The sequence below is a fragment of the Marmota flaviventris genome, chromosome 15 (assembly GCF_047511675.1).
Source record: "Marmota flaviventris isolate mMarFla1 chromosome 15, mMarFla1.hap1, whole genome shotgun sequence".
Classification (NCBI taxonomy): domain Eukaryota; kingdom Metazoa; phylum Chordata; class Mammalia; order Rodentia; family Sciuridae; genus Marmota; species Marmota flaviventris.
This window is the reverse complement of record NC_092512.1, coordinates 34,536,850-34,550,728: the sequence shown is the minus strand read 5'-3', so window position 1 is coordinate 34,550,728 and position 13,879 is coordinate 34,536,850. Positions and strand designations below refer to the sequence as shown.

The following is a 13,879-nucleotide window of genomic DNA, read 5'->3' as shown; positions in this document are numbered from 1 at the left end:
GAGCCTCGGGCAGAAGGGCATTGAGAAAGGAACCAGGCAGCTCCTGCCATGGGCGCACCAAGATCCGCACTGGCAAGCCATGGCTCATCCTCAGAGCACACACAAGTCAGGGACATTCAAGTTTAATCCCGTGAACCCAGGAGCCAGGATTGCTTGGGAGACACCCCATGTGAAGGTGAATGAAATCTCAACATGAGTATGTTTCTGAGAGTATCTCTGAAGCTCTCAGGAGGGTCTCTGGAGAGTGTGACTGGGTCTGGTTCACATGGCAACCAGAAGATTATGACATACTCAGAGGATGGTGAGGTCACAGAATACAAGCCTTAAAGTAAGTGAGCCATGTGAGTCTCATTTATTTTTAAAAGAAACCTCTGAGAAGAGCTTAGAACAATTTTTTCCCTTGAGTGCCATTTCCCAAAGGTACTCACTGAACAATAAGGTGTGACTGTAATGGCTGCACTGAGTTGTCTTTTGGACAGTGTTAGAAGGGACATAAAGAAGGTGGACAGAGAATTAAGACAGTTGAGATGCATCGATGAATTCAGCACCCGATGCCTGTGCGACTTGTACATGCACCCGTACTGCTGCTGTGACTTGCATCCCTACCCGTACTGCCTGTGCTACTCGAAGCGATCGCGTTCCTGCGGCCTGTGTGACCTCTACCCGTGCTGCCTGTGTGACTACAAGCTGTACTGCCTTCGCCCGTCCCTCAGGAGTTTGGAGAGGAAAGCCATCAGAGCCATCGAGGACGAAAAGAGAGAGCTTGCCAAGTGAGAGAACTCACTTTTAGATCTTTAGAGTTGGTTTCTCAGCCTCATCAGTTGAAATAAAAGGGGGGGGGGTGACAATTGATACTTGAACAAAGATAAAAAAAAAATGTTCAAGATAATGACTCTGGTGACTTAGGAAAGATTTAAGAAGAGTCAATGGGTCCATAATGGGAATGGTGAGATTCTCCAAAGACAATGTAACGATGTTGAGGGCAGCTGGTGGTTTATAGCGGGAGTGCCAACTTGACAAATTAGGTGGCTTTAATGAGGGAAAGAAATAGGGGGTGTCATTAAAAAGCTATTGGAGGCAGCAAACGAGACATTTTTTCTGGTTATGAGTAAAGTGATTTGAGTGTATTTGGACTTACAGAAATGTCTGCAGGACAAGTAATAATAATTGATCAAATCCTTAATGTTTGCCAGAGGCTTTAGGAGAAGGAGAATAAATTGAACAATAGAGGCATTTCCTTCATTTTGTAGGAAAATCTTTCTCCCCTTCCTCCCAACTCCAAAGACTTACAGTTCCTCTGGAGTTGAGGCCATTACATTGGCTTTCCCCTCCAACTCCAGAAAAAGCTGTGGAAATAAACTACAGAACTCAGTTGCCCCTTTCAGAGGAGACTTGAGTTGGGTTTCCATGGAATTGGGGAATCTAAAAAATGTTTTAGTTTTGATCATATTTTCTTTTTTGCCTGGAGTAAAGAAGGAAATCTCTGTCTATATAAGTCTGCTACTACTGATGAAAACAGTGGTGGAGAGAGTTGTCCTCTGGCTAAATAAATTATGGCCCACCTAAACATTGGGACGGTATGTAGATGTTAAACGGATGGACAAAGCATTTTTACATATTGATGGTGGTAAGTGAAAAAAGCAAATCTAGAAAAACTGTTTGATATGGTCCTATTTTTTAAAAGATAAGCATAGATAGGTAAGATGCCTAGAAAAATAGATGAATGGTGGGTGGGTGGGTATGTAGGAGAGGTCCCTTGGCAACAGTGACAGTGGTGTTTCATCGGAAGGGTAATTGGACAGTAATTGTCGAGGTCATCAGCCTTGGCCAAAGATCAGGACTGACCCCTCCCCATAGGCTGAAATGGAGCATTCACCTACAGATTCATCCACATATTCTTTGAACCACTGTTTATTTTTACTCCTTAGGGAATCAAGTTTATAAACTGTTCACACTGTGAGGAAGGGCTCCTGGTGGGCAGGTCTATGCCCACTCCCTCTATACCTTGGGTCTTCTGAGCTCCCCTCTTCCCACACCCCTCAGGGCAATGCCTCTCTGCCCTTTGCCATCAGGCTCCTTATCCCACTTTAGAGACCCTATTTTTTGGTGCTCAGTTGGCCCAGCTTTAATTCCCAGCAGAGTAGTTCATACAAGAGGTGACGCTTTCTCTAGTTTGTGATGCTTATTCTGACAGTGTCTGGGTCTTGGCTGTTTTTGTTTGTTTTCCTGTGCCAGCAGCAGGATTTGAAGCTGGTGATTCCTTACATTAATTCCTGGATCTCTGAATGGATAACTCTGAGACCATTTTAGAAATGACCTCAGGCTTTTGCCCTCTTTTTTTCTCCTCCCAGATACTTTTCTTCCCATTCATACTACTTTGTGAAATTTCTGTGCTCTATTTCTGACAGCTTGACATCTCCCTATCCAAAAGGTCTTAGTGTCACCTGTAAACCTAAATCTTCAATTTTCCTGAATAGAGGTGAAAATGTTCAGCTGTGATCCCAGCTCCAATCCCAGAGGACTCACACTGTTAATATTTTTTTCTTCCGGTGGAATACCTCCTCTTTCTTATCTTTAAGCTAGCTCCTGATCCATGACTAAAGAGATCCAGAAATATTATGTTGAGTTAACTTTTTTAAAAACAATCTTTGGTGTGAAATCTTGTCCAAGGCTTTGTGGATTTAGAATTCATATTCACATGACCTTTCACCCTTTTAAAGAATGCTGAGTCGTTGGTTAGTTATGACATATCTTTCAGATGTCATTCTGGGTTGTCCAGAAGGTTCTATGTTCCTAGTCTGTAGTTGCCTCCACCCCACTGAAATTACTTTCTATGCGAGAGTCAATCTGTTATGTGTCTGGGTATGACTCTAATAATGAGTAAAAACTCTTGGCCAAAAATTTTTAAATTTCATCCATAAGTTTCTTGAACATTCTTGAGTATCTGTCATATATATATATATATATATATATATATATATATATATATATGTATTATAATATTCATATAATATATAATACATAACATACATATAATATATGGATAGATGGATATATACGTATATGTATTTTATATATATAGTGTTTTCTTTAGACCAGGCATAGAGGGTCCAACTCACTTCCATTGTTTCTTTTCTTTCTTACTTTTTTTTTTTTTTTTTTTGTGGTATCCATGGCCTTGTATCCATTCTTGCTTGAGTAGCTGCTTCAAAAGTCAGTGTCAGCAATTCACAATAGCAAGGCTGTGAAACCAACCTAGATGCCCTTCAATAGACGAATGGATAAAAAAAATGTGGCATTTATACACAATGGAGTATTACTCTGCATTTAAAAATGACAAAATCATAGAATTTGCAGGGAAATGGATGGCATTAGAGCAGATTATGCTAAGTGAAGCTAGCCAATCCCTAAAAAACAAATGCCAAATGTCTTCTTTGATATAAGGAGAGTAACTAAGATCAGAGTAGGGACGAAGAGCAGGAGAAGAAGATTAACATTTAACAGGGATGAGAGGTGGGAGGGAAAGGGAGAGAGAAGGGAAATTGCATGGAAATGGAAGGAGACCCTCAGGGTTATACAGTGGAGGGGGTAGAGAGAGAGGAGGGGAGGGGAGGGGAGAGGTGGGGAGGGGGGATGGTGGAGGATGGGAAAGGCAGCGGAGCACAACAGACACTAGTATGGCAATATGTAAATCAATGGATGTGTAACTGATGTGATTCTGCAATCTGTGTATGGGGTGAAGGTGGGAGTTCATAACCCACTTGAATCAAAGTGTGGAATATGATATGTCAAGAAATTTGTAATGTTTTGAACAACCAACAATAAAAAAAAAAAAAAAAAAGTCAGTGTCAGCCAGGTGTGGTAGCAAACACCTGTACTCCTAGCTGCTACATGGGAGGTTGAAGCAGGAAGATACCAAGTTTGAGGTCAGCCTGGACAACATAGCAAGACTCTGTCTCAAAATGAAATACAAAGGAACTGTGGGTGCAGGTCTGTGGTAGACTGCCTGAACACCCTGGGTACTTGCAAGGCCCTGGGTTTTATCCCCAGTACCACAGGGGTTGGGGTAGAGGAGGCAGTGTCTTCCTTAGTAGGTACCCAATTTAGCACTTTGGTTTCTTTAGCTTTTTCAGTATGCCTGTTCCTTCCCCAGTTACCTTTTATGCCCGAAGCACTAGCCATGCCCCTGACTCATCCTCACTCTTCTGGATCTAGAAGGACTGAGGTAACTGAATTTGGTTTCCTTTGGGGAAATCCCACATCATCCTGCCTTAAGTTTGTACCTGATCAGCCACAGCACTTCATGGGGTTCCCTTTCCTCAATACTAAAGCTGGAGGAATAAACCAGCTCCAAACCATCTTCAATCCTGACCATAGTTTATGACCTCATGAACAGATGCAGGTGTGGCTTTGACACCGGCACTAGTCCTGTGGCCAGATGAATCTTGGTTTACAGTTGTACCTTGAGCTACACTGGCCTCACCCTCTGTACCCTTCTTTGGTACCTAGAAATGAATCCTGAAGCTGTGCTTCCATCCACTCACCTAAGAGCCTGTGGTTGGCCTAAATCTCAACAAGAAATTCCCTTCAAAGTCCCCCCAGGAGGCCTGCCATCTCAAAACTTCAAAAACCTGCCCTCTCATTTCTTTTCTGGACTCCCCACACACTCATGAGTTTGAGGTTTTCATTGAGTCTTCTCTCAGTCAGTGAGTCAGGGTCAGACTGGGGCTTTATGACTGGTAAAGACTGGCTTTCCACAGAGAGCCAGCTTCCCTGTGTCCTCTGAGAGACAGAAGAGCTGGCCCCTGGTTGCTCTCTCATCATAATCTCTTTGTACCTGTTGTCTTGGAGCCCAGTCCCCCTTGGTTTCGAGGCTAGGAGTTGCCACCTAAGCCTAAAACATTCTTTGTGTGTGTGTGTGTGTGTGTGTGTGTGTGTGTGTGAAAGAGAGAGAGAGAGACTAGGGGTGGAACCCAGGGGAGCTATACCACTGAGCTACACCTCCAGCCCTTCATTTTATTTTGGAATAGAACCTCACTGAATCACCCAGGCTGGCCTCAAGCTTACAATCCTCTTGCCTCTTGAGTAACTGGGACTACAGCTGTGTGTCACCATACCCAGCTGGTGAAAATCATTTCTATTATTTAGTTTGACCTTATTGTTTAATGATATAGGACTTGGGCCTTTGTCACTTAAAAACTCAGATTTCGTCTGGGTCTTGGTTTTTTATTAACTGGTATAGAAAAAAAATAATTACATTCTAATAAAAATAAAATGTGATGTGTTGGTTTTGAAAGTAGTATTGGAGAAGTTGTTGGGGTTTTTTTGTTTGTTTTGCATCAATAGCATTGGTTACTTGAAAAAAATAAAAGCTTTCTGAAGTTGCTTCCTTTATCAGGAAAGAAAGAAAGAAAAAAAAAAACCTCAGATTTTTGGGTAAGTTCGTTTACAGAAGGAATGATGAAGAAGAATTTTCTTTATTGAGTAATGTCTATGTACCCAGTATTCACATTCATTTAATTCTCCTAGTATGCCTTTGGGCTGCTATTATCTCTCTCATCATATAGTTGATGAATCAGATCTAGGGCAACCGTCTTGATCACTGAGACATCGTGGAGCCCTGACTTGAAGACACATTCACCTGAGTGAGAAATTCATGTACCTCACCACCTGGCCAGTGATTCTCAAAGTGTAGTCCCTGGATCAGCATTAGCAGAGTCACCTGGCACTTATTAGAAATGCAAATTCTCAACTCCACACCAGAGCAACTGAATCTGAAACTTGGGGGGTGGGGGTGGGGGTGGGGTTGGGGTGGGGATCCAGACACCTGTGTTTTATCCAGCCCTGCAGGAAAGTCAAATGCAGCCAGACTACACTGTTTACTCCTTGTTGAGTGAACTGTCTGCCATATTAATACCAAATTCTAGAGAAGGGAGAAAAGTCAAAAAGAGGGGAGAGAGGAAAAAAGGAGAAAAGAAAGGGAAGGATGTGTTTACACGGGTCTTTGTAAAAATGGAAGAAAAGCAAAGTATTCCAACAAAGCTTAGAGAAGGCTTGCTTCCCCTTGCTCTCAGGTGGATAGAGTAATTTTTGACATCTTCCTTTATTAATCACAGGAATGAATATGAGTTATATCTGTATGAAGATGGCTGCTCATATAGCTCCTCATGGGCGTGGGTGGTGTTTCACATTCAGGAGTGTGGTCTGATGTGCAGGTGAAACTCAGCTTCAGCAGAGCGAAACAGACTAGCACAGAGTGCAGACACAGGCGCCTTTGGTCTGAAGCTGTCTCCAGCTTTTCTATGAGTCTTCAACAGAGAACCAAAGGAACTGGTTCAGCTCTGTGATAAAAGCATAAGAGGCAATCTCCCCTTGCCCAGAACTCCAGAGAGCCATGGGAAATCCCATTTAGGCTGATGGCAAAGTCAAGTTGCAAGTTCAGAGTTGAGTCTGATGAGCAAAATGTGACTCCTGCGAGTTCCCTTAAACCCACAGGTTCTTGCTCATAACCACTGAGATAAATGCAAGAAGAGACCTGATTGGCCAAGAGTTTTAGGCCATTTCCCAAAAAACCCCAGTGTGGGATAGCTATATAATTGCTGCAAAGAAGCCAAAGTGGTAGGGATAGGGGAGAAAGGGGGAACAAAATGCATGAAGTTGTACCTGGGATTCAGGCATCTAAGTGGAGATGGACCTGGAGCTGGCAATGCCTGGTGGGTCTGGTTGCCAGATCCATCTCCTACAGATGGCAGGAGGGCAGAATCAGCTCAGGCAGTCACTGGGGATCTAGAAATCCTGCTTGGGGTCTTTGAACCCTCTTTTGTTAGTCCAAGCCCCTTCTTTGCAGCAGGATATGATGTAATTTGACTCAGCCCATGTGCACACCGTGGAGAATCTGAGAAACCCTCAGTACCTACTCTACTCTGTGCTTCACTTATGGCCTTGGCTGCTCTCCTTCAAGCTCTTATCTTATTTTTTGGGTACTAAGGATTGAACCCAGAGACACTTTACCACTGAGCCACATCCCCAGCCTTTTTATTCTGAGACAGAGTTACACTAAGTTGCCTGAGGGTCTTTGCTAAGTGGCTGAGGCCAGTCTCAAAGTTGTGATCCTCCTGTCTCAGCCTCCTTGTCACTGGTATTATAGGCATGCCCAGCTTCAAGCTATGATCTATCCAGAGAGAGCAACATGTCTAGAGTTTGCGCTGTTTCTTGCATTTTTGTGAGTTATTCTCTATCTAGTAAGATAATGTGCTTGATCTCTGGGCTGCCTCTCAGAGATAGCAATTTCAAAGTCCAGTTCTCTTCCTTTCTTCTTAGTATGGCCTAGGGTATTCCAGTATACCCAGGGCAAAAAAGATTACTGTACCCCCGCCATCCTCAGATTTCTTCGGGTTGGGGGTAGAAATGGAGCTGAGTGACTTATTATATAGTCCTCTGGGTATATGACTCAAGTTGTTTCTGTTTGCCTCAGTGTCTCTTAGGACCAAGTTGTACTTGGTCATTTTGTAATTGGCCATTAAGAGTCTTGGTGTATAATTTTCAGTACAAGTGGTTTACACTATTAAACCAATCCTGTGAAGTCTTGTCAAGTGAAAAGTGAAGATTAAATTCAGTGTGTGTAGTATGAATTTAAGAACCTACACAAAACTGTATGTAGAAACACACACACACAGAAAAAAGTGTAACACAAAAGAGTTAAGTGTGATATGTAATTATGAACTTTTAAAAAATATTTAATCAGGCTGGGGATGTGGCTCAAGCGGTATCGCGCTCGCCTGGCATGCGTGCAGCCCGGGTTCGATCCTCAACACCAAATACAAACAAAGATGTTGTGTCTGCCGAAAACTAAAAAATAAATATTAAAGATTCTCTCTTGGCAGCTGGGGATATAGCTCAGTTGGTAGAGCGCTTGCCTTGCATGCACAAGTCCCTGGGTTCTATCCCCAGCACCGCCAAAAAAAAAAAAGATTCTCTCTCTCTCTTTAAAAAAAAAATAATCTTTTTCTTTATATTTTCTGGACCTATATAACTTACATAACAAAAAAGAAGCAAATGTTTAAACAAAATTCAGCATAAAAAAGGCAATACAGTGATAATCACATGTGCACCACAGTTATTGTGAAGATTAAATGGAATAACTCTTTGTAACTTGCTTAGCACTTTCCATGGCAAATTGTAAACAAACAAATAGCAACAACAGAAAAAGACAAAAGCCTAACAATCTAACCATGTGCCAATCACAGTTGTGACTTTTTTTTCATGCATTAACTAATTTAAACCTCACAATAACACAATAGGTAGGAGACTACTTATTGTCCCAGTTTTACAGATGAGGAAACTGAGACACAGAGAAGTTAAAAAACTTGTCCATGTGGCAGAACTGAGATTTAAACATACTCTATAGAGACTGTGCTCTTGGGCACTTGGCTTTACTAGTTCTTGATGTATCCTAACTGATCAATCAGTGTGAGCTGCTGTTAATTTCTTATTAAGGATTTACGGGGCTGGGGATGTGGCTCAAGTGGTAGCGCGCTCGCCTGGCATGCGTGCGGCTCGGGTTCGATCCTCAGCACCACATACAAACAAAGATGTTGTGTCTGCCAAGAACTGAAAAATAAATATTAAAAAAAAAAAGATTTACATGGTAGGACATGAATAGCAACTGTCAGCTTCTCTAGGAGCCATGGCAATGGCATTTGACAACTGGTTCTGATCTGTAGCATTTTCCACTTGCTGTGGTGTAAATATTCCTTCCATGATTTTGAACAATTAATGTGAAGTCACTAAATGAGGAGCTGAGAAAAGAAGCACACATGAGCTCTTGAAAGCTGGTAGGATCCCAACCAACATGCCACTGGTGGGTGGTCCCATATCTGATGGACACAGCCCTGCCAAAAGGACTGAATTCCTTCTGGCACCAGGTCACTAGAATCTGGAGCCACTTCATGGCAGCAAGAGGAGTCAGGCCTAGTGGACAGAACCAGGTCAGTTCTCTCCTGCCCTCTTTGCTGATGGAACTTTTCAAGTCAAGTGTCTGGGTGATTGTCCAGTGGCGGGGCTGACAGTCATGTTTTTATTGTTTTTTTAGACAGAGTCTTACTGTGTTGACCAGGTGGTGGGTCTCAAAACTCCTGGGCTCAAGCAAACCATCTGCCTTTCCAAGTAATATATAGTGTTTAAATGGTATCTTTTCAATTGTGTCCCATTAAAAAACTACTGTCTATATATAATTGTAGAAACATCAATGATAATTGTAATAATTAAATAAGATTTGAAACATGCCAAGCACAGCATTAAGTAAAATGCTAACCCCCCATGGTTTCATAATTAATAGAGGAGGAGCTAGAATTGAAATATAAGAGAAAGACCTGAATGGCCAAGCACCCATTTGTTAACAGAGGCTGACCTTTAGGATAGTGTGATTCATGTAGCGGGACTCTCACTTTTTATGTTCCTCGTTTGTGTAAATTTGATTTTTCATGATGACTAGTGTGAGCTTTTGCTATTAAAGGGAGACAGAGATTAAAATATGGCTTCTTGGGCTGTGTCTGAGCTCCTTCCTCTCACTCTGTCCTTTTTTCTCAATTCCAGGCTCAGAAGAACAACAAACAGAATCCTGGCCTCCTCTTGCTGTAGCAGTAACATCTTGGGGTCAGTGAACGTGTGTGGCTTTGAACCTGATCAAGTCAAAGTACGAGTAAAGGACGGAAAGGTGTGTGTGTCAGCTGAACGGGAGAACAGGTACGACTGCCTCGGATCCAAAAAGTACAGCTATATGAACATCTGCAAAGAGTTCAGCTTGCCGCCATGTGTAGACGAAAAGGATGTAACCTACTCCTACGGCCTCGGCAGTTGTGTCAAGATCGAGTCTCCATGCTACCCTTGTGCTTCCCCCTGCAACCCATGCAACCCCTGCAACCCATGCAGCCCCTGCAGCCCTTGCAACCCTTGCAACCCCTGCGACCCCTGCAACCCCTGCTACCCCTGTGGAAGCCGATTTTCCTGTAGGAAAATGATTTTGTAAATTGTGCTTAGGAATCCATGTCTTAGCCGAAGTCAGGTACTCCAGCCAGGCAGCTCTTCCAGCATTTCTCTTCCCCTTCCCATGGCCCTTGTTGTTCAAGTACATAGGAAACTAAATACATAACTGCAATCTGCTGTTGTCGTGTGCAAGTCTTTTTATTCCGCCTACTCCAGGAGCCCTGCAGAGTTAGTGGGCATTGGAAGAATGAATGGATGGGGTACTGAGAGATGCTCTCCCATGTCCTCCTCTGAACCCAATTATCTCCAAGTTCCAGGAAGCATCCCTAGATTCTTTCCAACTTTCCCTTTCCAACTGATCAATGAAATGGTCCAGCCCAGAAACCACACTGCAGACACAGAGAATCTAGCAATTAAAAACAACCACTTTTTTTTTTTCTTTTGGTGGTACTGGGGATTGAACCCAGGTATATCACAGCCCTTTTTATTTTTTGAGACAGGGTCTTGCTCAATTGACCCGGCAGTCCTTGAACTTGCCATTCTCTTGCCTCAGCCTCCCGGGTTGCTGGGATTGCAGGCACCATCACACCTGACTCTATGGCAGCTGTCTCTTTCCCTCAATTCCCGAAACTGGTTTTAGGCATGGAAATTCAGGAGTGGAAAAGTACAGACTTCACAAAATGATAGCATAGTTCTCCTGAATTTGGATCCTCGTCGCTGGAGCCATTGAGTTTATTCTTGGTTGTTAGGACAGAAATAGAAGAAAAGGAAAAACAAGATGATGGGGAGGGATGGTTTCAAACCTGACTCTCAGCTGGGCAACTTGGGAGACTGAGGCAGGAGGATTGTAAATTCATAGCCAGCCTTAATCCTGTCTCTAAATAAATGGCCAGGGATGCAGTTCAGTGTTAGAGCACCCCTTGGTTCAATCCCTATACCATGAACAAAACAAAACAACTCTCTCAGAGGGAACATAAAACCCTCTAGTTTGCATAGTAAGTCTTTTTATATTAGCCTTAGATGTATAAGGGTTGAGTGGTAATTCTCAGTCTTGTCTGCACATGAGAATTATTTGGGAAGCTTTAAAAATATGCATGTTGGAGCTGGGTGTATAGCTCAGTTGCTTAGCATTTGCAAAACCCTGGGTTTGATCCCCAGTACAACAACAACAACAACAAAGCCAAACCAAAAAATTTTTGGTATGGGGGGTTTGAATCATGTCCTCAAGCATACTAGGTAAGCACTGTACCACTGAGTTATATCTCCAACTGAGACAAGTTCTTACTAAGTCGTCCAGGCTGAACTTGCAATCCTCCTTGACCTCCTGAGTAGCTGGGATTACAGGCATATGCTACTGCACCTGACCCAAACATTTCTTCAAAAGAGGAAAATATACAGATGCCTGTGTCTTCTCCCCAGAGATTCTAATGTAATAGATTTGAGAGGCAACCTTGGCATCGAGATTTTTAAAAGCTTCCCCAGGTAATTCAAGCATACAGCTAAGACCAGGAAGCTCTGGGTGAGATCTTAAAGTCTTTTTCTTTAAAAGCTTTCAAGTTCAAGATTGAAAAATAATTGATGTTGATAGTAGATACATTTTGCTCTCGATTGAGGGAACTAATGGCCCTCTATTACAAGTAGTGAATAAAAAACATTGAACATTCCCAAAATGTATTACCTAGCAACGAGGTATAAATGAATATGTTTGTGTATGCTAAATTGTAGAATTGCCCTCATGTCTTGCCATGTTTTGATTATATGTTCATAAATATTCTAGTTTCTAAGTTATAATTTTTTTTCAGTACTGGAGAATGGAACCCAGGATCTTACACATACTAGGCAAGCACTCCGCCACTGATCTACATCTCCAGCATTTTTATAAATTTTATTTTGAGACAGTGTCTTGCTAAATTTCCCAGGCTGGCCTTGAACCTAGGATTTTCCTGCCTCAGGCCCTCCAAGTAGCTGGGATTAGAGGTATGTGCCACCACACCCAGTTAAAGTTAGAATGTTTTCTTTTTTGTGGTCCTAAGGATTGAACCCAGAGGTGGTGATCTACTGACTTATATTCCCAGACCTTTTATTTATTTATTTTTAATTTTGAGACAGGTCTTCTAAATTGTGGAGGCTGACATTGAACTTATGATCCTTCTGCCTCTCAGCTTCCTGAGTCATTGGGATTACAGTTGTACACCACTGCACCCAGATTTTAAGTCACAAACTTTTTTAACAAATTTCATCTTATAAAGTCACTGGAATCTCACTGGGGTCTTAATTCCTTGAACAAGTGGGGACCTCTGCCCTTTGGAAGGGGTCATTCCAGGGCACTTCCAGGAAAGGAGAGTTCATTTTTCTACTGATGCATCCACGTCCTCACCCTCCCATTAGTCCAGACATTCACCCATTTATCCATCATCTTGCCAGCCAGACTTCCTCATCTGAAATCCAGGTACTGCACCTTGCAGCAGAGATGGAGAGAAAAATAACTTTCATGAATGCTTTAAATTAAATGCAGGGAGGGGTGCTATGAAGGGATGGGGAGAAGGTAAAGTGGGGGAGTTCCAAAGAAACTGAATTTAAAAGAGCTAGGAGAGGGCAGACTGGCCATAGGCATTTCCATGGTGTGTATCAAGGACATCACTGCCTGGCAGGTGCCCCAGGGAAGCCAGAGCCTGGCCTGTGTAGGATTGTTTCCTTCATCTGCTCGCCATTCTCACAGGGAAAGACTTGATAGAAAGATGAGTGGTTATTGACTGAGTACCAGCTCTGAGTGGGGGCCCAGTGCCAGGAGCTATTGTTACTAAGTACCTTTCCAGGAACTTCTGTAGGGGAAGGCAAGACTAACATCAGTGGTATAATTGTCAAAGCACTTGACAGAGTGTAACCAGAACTACATTGTCTGGTGTGCCCTGTGAAGTGCCCTCTAACATCAGCAAAGTGCATGTGGGAACTGGAGCCAGCCAGACAAGGAGGCTGGGCGTGGGTGTGTGCCTTGTCTGAGACCTTGGGGAAAAGCACGTAGCAGGGCTTTTTCCATGAACTGAGAACAGGGCAGAAGTAGATCTGAGAAGAAAGAAACATTGGTTGTCTCCTAAATTGTCAATGGACCCTGGGCTTGGGCAGCCCTGCCATGGTTTTGAATGTTGTTTTATAGATCAGAGTCCAACTGTAAATACCCTTCTTTATCTACAGAATGGGCAATGGGTGGAGGTGACTCTTGAATGCACAGAGACAAAAAAATTGTCCCATAAGGTAACTGAAAGATGAGACTATGTCACTGTCCATGTTTATAATGGATGAATGCCTAGATTAGGTAGATACACTACCTTTTAATTAATGAGCTTGGTAAATAGTGTTAAATTAAGCTTGAAGATGAAGATAATTGTCTTGTGTTCATGGAATATATTCTAGAACTAAAGAGCTATTTAATTGAATCATGAATAAAAAATTTCTGGAGCATAGGACTCAGGAATCTATACCCAATTGCTACCATATACTGTTTGATTATCTTCAAAACTCACATAGTGAATATTTTATACAATTATATTAAGAATTCTCAGCAATTCTTCTTCAATTCTTGTAAAATAGTTTTATTCAGTGAACTGTTCATATCCCCAGATCTAGTGAACTAAGTAACAGTTTTAAAATTATCTCAACTTCTGAGAAGTATCTCAGTGGTAAAGCACATGCTTAGCATGTGTGACACCCTAGGTTCCAGAAACTTCAAAGAAAGAAAAAATTTCAACTTCTCTACACAGAAATTTCTTGTTCTGTTTCCCTCTTTCCCACACATGATTGTCACAGTCTGGAATAGGTTGGGACAATGATTTAGCCCTTTGGCTAAGGACATTATGCTGAGAGTTAAGGTAAAATTAATACTGCAACTAGAGACTGG

The 13,879-nt window shown here is 42.4% G+C and overlaps 1 protein-coding gene across 1 annotated transcript; it reads left to right on the top strand.

Annotated features, from left to right (window-relative positions):
* Positions 1-450: 450 nt before the first annotated feature.
* Odf1 (outer dense fiber of sperm tails 1) lies at positions 451-10,063 on the top strand. Its single transcript, XM_027952921.2, has 2 exons — positions 451-770; positions 9,595-10,063. Exons 1-2 carry the CDS (start codon positions 451-453, stop codon positions 10,025-10,027), a joined length of 753 nt encoding a protein of 250 aa, XP_027808722.1. The 3' UTR covers positions 10,028-10,063.
* Positions 10,064-13,879: the final 3,816 nt, after the last annotated feature.